At 50.9% G+C, this 9,946-nt stretch overlaps 2 protein-coding genes across 2 annotated transcripts; both read right to left on the reverse strand.

Moving 5' to 3' along the window:
* Positions 1-1,021: 1,021 nt before the first annotated feature.
* On the reverse strand, positions 1,022-3,119 carry BO97DRAFT_418757 (uncharacterized protein; the record flags this gene model as incomplete). Its single annotated transcript, XM_025696537.1, has 2 exons — positions 1,022-2,932; positions 3,003-3,119. The coding sequence occupies 2 exons, from the start codon at positions 3,117-3,119 to the stop codon at positions 1,022-1,024; spliced, it is 2,028 nt and encodes a 675-aa protein (XP_025546368.1).
* A 1,537-nt stretch (positions 3,120-4,656) lies between these two features.
* BO97DRAFT_464500 (TauD/TfdA dioxygenase family protein) lies at positions 4,657-6,478 on the reverse strand. Its single transcript, XM_025699491.1, has 3 exons — positions 5,561-6,478; positions 5,162-5,496; positions 4,657-5,105 (listed from the first exon to the last, which is right to left on the reverse strand). The coding sequence occupies exons 1-3, from the start codon at positions 6,241-6,243 to the stop codon at positions 4,993-4,995; spliced, it is 1,131 nt and encodes a 376-aa protein (XP_025546369.1). The 5' UTR covers positions 6,244-6,478; the 3' UTR covers positions 4,657-4,992.
* Between the last annotated feature and the right edge of the window lie 3,468 nt (positions 6,479-9,946).

The following is a 9,946-nucleotide window of genomic DNA, read 5'->3' on the forward strand; positions in this document are numbered from 1 at the left end:
AATACCCACCTCCCCCACCCCCAGATGGGATGACACAAGCGCCGCTGAATGAGATAGGCTGGGCTGGGCTGGGCCCAAGGTACCGCGAGACACCTTTTAAGCAGAGGTGCAGACCTATCAGTCCTCGATAGTAACCGATTTACTGCTTACCACGCACTCCACGCGAGGCTCGCACCCAGATGCAGCGCTAGGGGATAAGTATTGGAGTCCTTGGTCCCGACAAATGGTCACTATTGATTCTCGTATATTCACAGAAAGTACGGTATGCTGGCCCTTTTCTGCTTTTGTGTTACTCTTTCAACTTCTTGTTCGCCTTCCTCGGCATATCTGTTTTCTTTTCTGGCATCGTCTCTTGAAACCGGTGTGACCTGTGAACAATCTCCCTCGAGGACCATACACCATAGAAAGTGAGTCTCTTCCTGCCTTCGTCTCCGAGCCTCTTACATGTTGTCGAGGGGCACCCTTTGTCCGGCACCCCACGCACCTCAAATCTACTCTAATCGTTGCTGTGACCGTCTAGGTTTTCATCTCCCTGAGCAATACAAAGGAAAGAAACAAGTCGGGGTCACCTCTATCTCCCACCCATCGACCACGGTAAACAGTCATGGCCACAAGCTCAGGGAGAAAAGGCTCTTGCAAAGCACCTGGGTGCGGACATTTCAACGATTCCCACTCGTATGAAGAGTGCGCCGCACCGGGATGCAGGCGGCTGTGGAAAAGATGCCAGGCCCAACCCAACTGCAATGGCTTGTTCTACAGGATCTGCAAGACTTGCCCGGAGCATCCTGGAGGAAGGCCAGACTTTTGGACCTCGTCTGAAACCATCGAAGACACCGAAGATACCGAAGACACCGAAGACACCGAAACCTAGCCTGATCGAGGAAGCATGTTTTCGTCACCTAGACTTTTGCTGGACAATATAGGTGAGAAGTGAATCACCTGGGGGCGAGCATCATGGGTCGATTCAAAAACGGCGAGAAGAGTTACTCGGAGCCGCTTGAGCCAAAGAAAGGCGAATTGTTTAAATCGTATCTAACCATCGTTGCAACCCATCGGGGCCCTCCTCTGTTGGGCTATGGGAATCCATATTGCTGTCATTCCCTTGAGATTCCTCTTCACTATCCTCGTCGTCCTGCAAAGCGTCCAGCCATTCGTTCTTGTAGAAGTCCCCCGGAGGAAAGCCTTCACCGTTGAAGATAAACCAACGGAAAATCTCCAAGGATGCTTGTTGAGACGCGTCTTCGTCCTGTATTCTATGGGGATACTGCTCTACTCTTCTGATAGGGAGATCATCCACGTCCATCCTAGTAATCACGGGGGCCATCGCGCTCGAAAATCCAGGATCCTGTAGTTGTGGTGTCTTTTCCAGCTCCCAGTTCCAATGATGATAAATTAATCGATGTCGTGGACAATCCCAGTGCGATGCCACGCGAAGCGCACAATCGCGCGCATTCATCTTCCCACAAGGTTCCCACGGGGTGCCTGGCCGGTATCTGTATGACAGATCATCTTCATCGGTGAAAGGTAGGTGAAGAAGTCGCCAGACATCAGCTCTCCATATCTGTTGCTCCTTGGATTGGCCTTGTAGATACGGCCCGGTGCCAGCGTCGTCCATGAAGCTTTGCGGACACCCAGTCCAAGGGTAGGCAATCGACTCTAGAGGGGGTCTCCCTCGTTTGACCCTTTTAAGGATCATCGGCGTAAGCCCGCCAGCTGCAGCCCCGAGCCAAAGAGCAGAAATCGTGGGCCGGCGCATGCTTCCAATAATAGCGAGCAATTCGGCGTCAAGGCCTGCCGAGTCTGATGTGGCGTTGTCCGTTTGTGAAACTTCGATCAGGATAGGATGAAGCCATGGACTCACAAGGTTACATGGCACACCTGGCTCCCAAAACATTCCACAAAGGCAAGACATGATGACTTCGGGATGACAGCTTAGTGTCATGTAATATTCAAGGTTCTCACGCAACAGGGCCCATTCAGGAAGAATTGCCTTTGCTGGAACTGCTGGACACCTACCCTTGCTAAGTGCTGGCTTGGGTAGTCGAATAGTTGAGCCATGAAAATTGTGGCAGGGTACCGTCATGGCCGTCGCCAAAGCAACAAGAAACTGGCTTCCCAGATTATGTAAAAGTGCAAACTGGACGAGAGCTTCAAATGCTCTCCTGGATGACAGAGGCTCAGAAGAAGCATCGAAAGACCCCCTACCCTTTTGTCTTATCGAGAGGGATTGATTTGACGTGTTTCTGACCGACCAGGGTGCGAGAAAGTCCCCATCATCACGCTGTTTGACAACAGCCATCCAACCTTCGCCCGGAGCCAGCACTGATGACCACCACAACATTGTATCATCATCAGTTTCACCAATATCTATAGGTTGTACCGTTGTCTCAGGGCTCGGTTGACCACAGACTGCTGCTTTCCCAGCCGTATAGCTCATGGAAGCACCTGTCCCTTGAAGTTCAACCAAGCGAGCGGAGAGTACATAGCACCACCCCAAGGTGAGTATTGCCAGGTAGTTTGGCCCAACTGCCACTTCATCTTCCGTACCAATCCAGCGGCCGAATACCGTGCCGCTGAGCGTGTAAGGGACTGCAGCCTTGGTCCCGATTTGCAGAAGCACGGTGTTGGTTATCTCTTCTTGAACACGTTCACATTTAGTCGCATCATCTAGCCGCCAAGTGGTAGAAGCTTGAAGGCAAAGCGATTGACAGGGAGAAGCGCCCATATACAGCGCATAAGTGGTTTTTGGTCGTCCCCGCATTCTGGGAACTTTCCAAAGCATGTGGTGAGGATTCGCAGATTCTGGTTTGATGCCATTATTGTGATAGAAGCGAGCCGCCGTCGCAGCATGATACCAGTATGCCCTGCTCTGCTCTAGCGCGGTGTCTACTTGTCGTTTACTTGGCTGAAGAGCAGTGCTGTCGGCGACGATCTGTTTGTATTGTATATGTCAAGTTAGCTGCATAGCAAGATGGCTGGAAGACGGAGGATCATCTACAGACTTGGTATAAGTGTGGTGGAAGTAGACCATCGGAGACCGAAGCTGAGCGCCTGTGGGGTTCGTTTTCGCTATCACTTGGATTCACCTCATGGGCTAGGGGCCGATCAGAGGGAGTCATTTGTGTCTGCGTTTGGTATTTGAATAATGAGCATGAATCTCGAAGCCTTTCGCTCATGGCAGCCAAGATCTAGAAGTTGACTTAAAAGAAGGTTGGTGGGAGGCCTTGTCAAGGAAGTTGCTATGGATTCAAGATCAGGTGATGTGGAAGTATGTTAAAGTTTATGTATTGCCGGCCAGATTTATAGTGGCATCACAAATGTAATAGCGCCTTCTGAATTTGCAGTAAGACCAATTAAGACCCTGTCGCAATAAGTAATTTGACTCGAATATAGAGCCTTGGCTTACTTGGCCATTCGTTGAACAAAGAGAGAAAAGGGCAACAGACCACCAAAAGCCGCTATCTCCGCAGGGACCATCACAAGAGAGAGAGACCCCTCCCCGGATGCTTGGTTCGAGAGATACCGCCTTCCCGCAGTGCCCACACACCGCCCTAAATATATGGGAAGAAGCTGGCAGAATAGCCATTAGCTAGACTTGATTAGAAGTGACGAGCTCCTCCAGTCCGGGGGGAGTGCATACTAATTTCCTTCTACTGTAACTACTGTACACCCTCCCACTGCCTCAAAGAGATTTTTTAGGTTGACTACTATAGCTTCACTGTCACGAAGGTCAGGGCTATTGTAGCTCTGACCTTACAGGAATATTCAGTCGAATGCTACGGGCTGCAACTGGGTCAGAAGATCAGAAACCAGCAGCAAAAATTCCTGATACGGTGGGAGCTAGTAGCTCTTCTCCCTCCCGGCAGTGCTCGGGCTACTTCTTGTCGTATAGTACTACTACTTGGTCCTCTGATATAGAACAAAAAGGCCAGACATACCGCAAAGCAATTGACGCCATTCACTGGAGATAATCTGAATATGTTTTTAATGGAGGCTTAGAAGTTTCAATAGCACTTATCATCATGAACCTGTAAGGATTGAAGCTATACCGTGACGTCCTACCGAGCCCTTCAACTTCCATGGCGCATCTCCCACTACGACAACTACAAGTTGAAGAAGATAAGAGTCGAACTGAGGTGGCAAGCCCAGACTGTACGTACAGGACTATGTCAAGCGTTCAACTGATTCGTAAATCCAATCTTCGTGAACCGGGAGTGTGTCGATCGGGGCACGACTAATAGACTATTACCCTTATAAGCTGACTGCAGGACTGTATTTGTATCGAACACACTTTCTTTTGTTTTCATATGGACGCCTGCGAAACGAGGATACCCTGATTGTGTTTTCTAGGACATCCAGGTCTACGATTATGTCAACCGAACCAGCTTCAAAAGTAACACATATTAATATTTGAATTAGTAACTAACCAACCCACCCCAAATATGCAGTTTTCAAAGCCACGGAGAAGATGCACCATGAAGCAATTTTTTCAAAAAAACAGGAGCAACATAAAAGCAAAAAAGGCGGTGGAGTCTTCTTAGGACACAGATGCCCCGCAAGTCAAAACAGAACGAACTGTTACCCCACAAGCCCCGCTAGTCTAGATCAGCAGGAAATAACACAATGATTAGGCGGTCTATCAAATTCACATAAACAACAATAAAGAAGGGAATGAGCAGAGGTATCAATTTTGGGAAGATCAAACCAGAGATTGAATCAGAAATTAGAAGTGAATAGATAAGAGGAACTCTTGGAAATGAAACCCAAAAGACAGGGTATAATAATTAGAAATGGGAGTCAGACATGGACAGTGCGGTGCGCCGGGGCGGATTAAAACGCAAGACGGAGAAGGTTGGTTGGTGGAAAACCCCCTAGCAATCATTGCCTGAGGGTGGGTGATCCCTGACCGTGATGTGATCGGTCACTTCAGAGACTGCCAGCTGTTGCAGAATAGGCAAGCGGGAGCTGTGAGCGGAGGGTTCGAGAAAGGATCTACTCGAATTGGTCATACACCGGGATGGGCTTTTCGCCCAAGGCACACATGCGGAAGATGTGGCGGAGCTTGGCACCGTTATCGTCGTCGAGGTAGTCGACAATGGCAGAGTCTGGCAGGGAAACGGTTAGTGTTGCTTGTAGGCTTGAGTCAGGAGAGAAGACGTACGGGTGGTGCAGCGGTTGTCGAAGATGACAATGGTCCTAGGCTGCCACCGGACTCGGGCCTGGAAGTCGTGGCCGGTGATGATGTGTTGCATGAGGAAATCGAGCAACCACTTCTGCTCGGGCTCCTTCAGGCCTTGGATCTTCGTGATGAACTCTCCGTTGACAAAAAGGCATTTCTCGCCTGTGACTGGGTGGACGCGCACAAGCGGGTGGACGGTGTCGACGGCGTCTTTGCGCACCAAGCTGCCAGTCAAGCGGGCGTGGTTGATCATCTTGGCGGAGGAGTGGACCGCGCGCAGCGTATCCAGCCATGAGGTGAAAGTGGGGGAAAGACGCCTGTGCCATCCGTATGTTAGCTTTTCGTGGGTGGTAGTCTAGGGCAATGAGGGCAACTGCTTACTTGTATGCCATATCAGTTGCCGAAAAGACGGTGTCGCCGCCGACTTCGGGACCTTCCAGCAGTCCTAGCATGACATAGCCCGGGGGTTGGATCTCGTAGCTGACATCTTGGTGCCAAAGTGTGGTGGTCGTCCTCTGCTCCAAGAAGCGAGAAATCTCTTCGCGGTTCCCATCACGGTGGATGATGTGAAACCCAGGGTGGCCGCGCACGGAGCCGGAGACAGGCTGATAGTTGGGCTTGCCAAAGTGTCGCATGAAAGCTTCTTGTTCTTCCGGGCCGGCATCGATCAGATCCTGGTTCGGGAAAGCGACCACCTTGCGCTCTGCGACCAGAAGAGCCAATTCATCCTTTGCAGCATCGGACAGCTGGTTAAGCTGGACGCCTTCCAAAATGCTGCCGATGCGCGGCTGGATCTCAGTCACTTTGGTTGCGCCGCTGAGGAGGTTGGGCTTGCTCTTGTCTGTCACGCGCAGCGCAGGGTCCTGGTACTCAAATGGAGGAAGTGGATCGAACCACACCTTGTCCCATGTAGGGAGGTACTCGGGGTATCTGGTACGGGAATGCACTTCTTTGGTGACGTCGACGTAAGGAATGTTGATGTCGTAGCTGATCGGCTCCTCTTCCTCATGAGCATTGACGGCTTGGGCCTTCTTGGGCCGCAGGATTGGTGCTGTGGATGGCATTGTTACGTCTTGGTTGCGTCTTGGTGATGCTATCCCTGGAATTTGATTTGTGGGGGAGAGGTGTACTTGTGAATAGCTTGAGGTTAAAGATGTTGGCTAAAGTATCCTATCCGAGGAGATGAGGGCAGAGTAAGAACTGAAAGTAGAAGATAGAAATAGAGTCTGAATCATGAATGAGAAGAAAAGAAAGTTCGATTCAAGGTGGACGAGCAGCAATATATAGATGTCAAACTGGACTTCCACTCCACCGTCTCGCCATTGCGATAGAGAATAGACACTGCACAACCTTCTAAGCGCAACCCACTAATACTATGATCACGGTGGCGCTAATGATCTTGCATCTGCCGGGAGCGCTTGGCGATTTCCCAGATAGGTCGACTGAATGCTATCCCTTTCATCTCCGGAGCGGAAAGTCTGCGCTGAGAGACACGCCAGATTGTCCCTATGGCGGACAGGAAAATAGGGACCACCCTCTAGAAAGCCATGACGACAGGGGTACAGGAATCAATGCCGAACGGGTCTCTACAGGTAAAAACGGCAGCCGATTGTAGGGGGTGAAGGGGGGCCGGCGGCACGATCGCGAGCCAGTCAGATTGCAGGAGGAAAACCGAATTGAACCAAAAGGGTGAGAGGAGAGGAAAGCATACAGACAGGTCGAGGGAGTCCAATGGGAAGGGAGGGAGCAGCAAGCAGCCCGCTCGGAAGCGCGACCGAGAACAGAGGCAGGCAGGTAGGCGGACGCAAGAAGCTGCTGGTAAGGAGAAGCGGTCAAGGACCCAATGGAGGAGATGGGAGTGGACTCATTCATTCCTTTTCCCCAGCAAGCATCCGTCCTGCCCGCATCGGACAACTGAGATTATCTCGGACATTGATGATCGACCGCCAAAGTGGATGAGCGCTGTCTTTGACCTGTTTCCCGGCTGGATCCGAGAGACTGGCTCCCACTAGAAGCCCCCTCCCCAAGTCAATTTGAATTGACCCAGTTTTCTCTCTTTCTTGCTATGGTTTCACCGCTCCATTCCGGCGTGTCTGAACGATCGATAAGAAATCAGAAAATTTGTAAAAGAACAAGAAAGTGGAACCCTGCAGCAGGCACGTTGGGTCAATATCGCTAACTTTGGTGTCTGCATTTTTTTTCTTCCTTTCTTGTTGTTTTCGAAAGGTCACAGAACGACACTAGGCCCGCGGAATCTATCCTGTGCAGTAGGTGGATGCGCGATGCGACGCCGCCGCAGCTTTTGGTAGCTCTGGCTATCGTGCTTTAGTCCTTGCATCACTGGACAGCAGCCTGGTAATCTTCCGGCTTCCAGGCCTGCGGATGATTTGTCCTACAATACCCTGGGGGCGTACTGCGTCTGGAAGTCATTTCTTTCCCAATAATCCTGGAATTCTGCAGCGTCAGGGGTCTCCGTTGGTTGGTGGAAGCAATTATCTGCTTTGTCCATAGGCCACCGACATAATAGCCCGTACGACGTTGAGCTAGGATTTGAGATTTGCGTGCTCTTATTCTGGAATCCCTGTCGTGTGGCACTTGTTCTAGAGGATTTCTGATCGATCTCGAGACTTGACCAAATCAATCAATGAGTTCCAAGTTGGCGCTACCGGGTTCGACCTATATGGGACAGATCTTAGGGCGATTGGCACGATCAACGGTTATATCGTCGCCGCCAGCATCAATTTCAATGGGCCCAAGAAACCGAGAATTGAGACATTCCCAGCTCTCCGACGCCCTTTAGGAGCGGTGCGAACGATGGTAGTACATGAACTCCTGATCTTCACCAACTTCGAGTGCTTGCATTCAATACAGAACGGTAGTCATCGTAGGATTTAGGGTACCAAACAAATTGGACCGAGGCGCAACGGTGGGCCAGGCCGATCCGCTCTTGCAAGCCCCCCTGTGACGTTCGTTTCCATCGGGAATGCGGTCCAATGCCCGGGGCTCCATCAAGGTTGTCTCCACTCAGCCACGTTAATGTGTCCATTCGTCGGCGGCGACGGATCGCCGAAGGACGCTGCTGCTCTCTAGAACATTTCCCAGATGGTACTGAAGGCCCACAGAAGCCTCTAAGAAAGGGCGGAGGAACATTAGCCTGATAATGTGCGATCATGCCCACAAACGCGGTTCGAACTGCATAGTGTCCACTTGGAGCCACCGTCAATCCCGAAATTCCAAAGCCTGGGGGCGTCGAATTACCATCGTGACTGAAGCCATCGGAAACAGCTTTGCATGCGGCATGTTGCCCCAGTTCTCCGGCAATTTGGTTGCTCTGATTATTCTACTCCCTACATCGGTTAGCTCAATCTTAGACATGGCCAAGTCGGTTTTCGAAAGCCATGATCGGTGGCCGTCCGCTCTAGATCGCGGCAGAGTTTGCTCTTCACAATCCTTCCCTCTCTCTCTCTCTCTCTCTCTTACGCAATGCCATGGACAGCGACACTTCCCAGATGCTCAGGGAAATCCTGAACGGAATGCTCAATCTGACGTCGGTGGATACTGATAGTAGATATTGATTGCTTGCGACAACTAGTACGGATACTTCTAATCCTGTTTCGAAAACTGAGCCGTCCTGTGACCACGGGCGGTCGAATGTTCGCCCCAAACTTCTGGGGAAAGGGTTATATTAGCTTCCAGGGTGGGTTACAAGGGATCCATGATCAGCAGCAGTACCGTCCCGGGAACCGGGGACTAGCAGGCCAATGATTCACACGGAGCACAGGAAATGCAACAATGGACTGACGGCTGGTGGCACAAAGTGTGGCGCTATGCACCATCTTCCCGTCATCCGGTGCCAATGAGTTCACGGAGCCTAGCAAAAATCGAGCCTTGTCTCATATTCTGGAAGCATGGCCCCATCGAGGGCGGATGTCAAGGTCGATTCCTGGATCGAGTTACAGTACTTTGGGGCTGCAGAATGTACTGTATCTTGCTATTGAAAGACATAGTGGGATCCGCCTGCCTGTGGCGGATACCGACTGTCTATCCTTGCAGTACTTTTGTCGCCTCACCATGGGGTGAGGCCGCTTCCCGGTCCAAGAATAGCCCAGACTGGGAGGAGATCAGCCCAAGGGGGCATTTACCACAGATCGAAAGTCCTATTGGAACTTTTGCATCATCAAGCCTTACCGGGGGGAGGAGGGGTTGGCCGTAAAGGACGAGTTCCAAGGGGGCGTCACAAGTTGCGGTGAGGACACACACGTCCAGTTATCGGGCCGCCCAAGAATGAGAGATCAGTTTCGAGATAGCAGACGGGTTCATCCCCTGACGATGGGGTTATCCCATCGTGGACGGATCCTGAGGTGTCTCACAGGGCGATAAGATTTTTTAGAGACAGAATCAGATCTGCTGCAAGGTCGATTGATGGTCTTCTCGATGGAGCTAAATCAGATTAGCCTACCATCTCTGTCCCCAAGTACTGGATCACCGTACTCCAAACCATTTGCTGGGGGAGGTACAGTACAGTACACTAAGTAAACTTAACCAGAGCCTCAAGGGTCCAAGCAGATAGCCTGATTGACGGGGCAGTCGTAGACTCACGCAAGCTAAGCTTAAGCTATGTTTAGGTAGATAGATAAAGGAAAGCTGAGGTGCGTGCAGAGGGGGGAATTAAAAAAAAAAAAAAAAAAAAAAAAAAAAAAAAAGGAAAAAAGCGAAGCACATAAGCGGGACAAGTCGACTGTCTGTCTTTTCCCAGGCGATCGGGTC

This window comes from Aspergillus homomorphus (genome assembly GCF_003184865.1).
Source record: "Aspergillus homomorphus CBS 101889 unplaced genomic scaffold BO97scaffold_71, whole genome shotgun sequence".
NCBI lineage: Eukaryota > Fungi > Ascomycota > Eurotiomycetes > Eurotiales > Aspergillaceae > Aspergillus > Aspergillus homomorphus.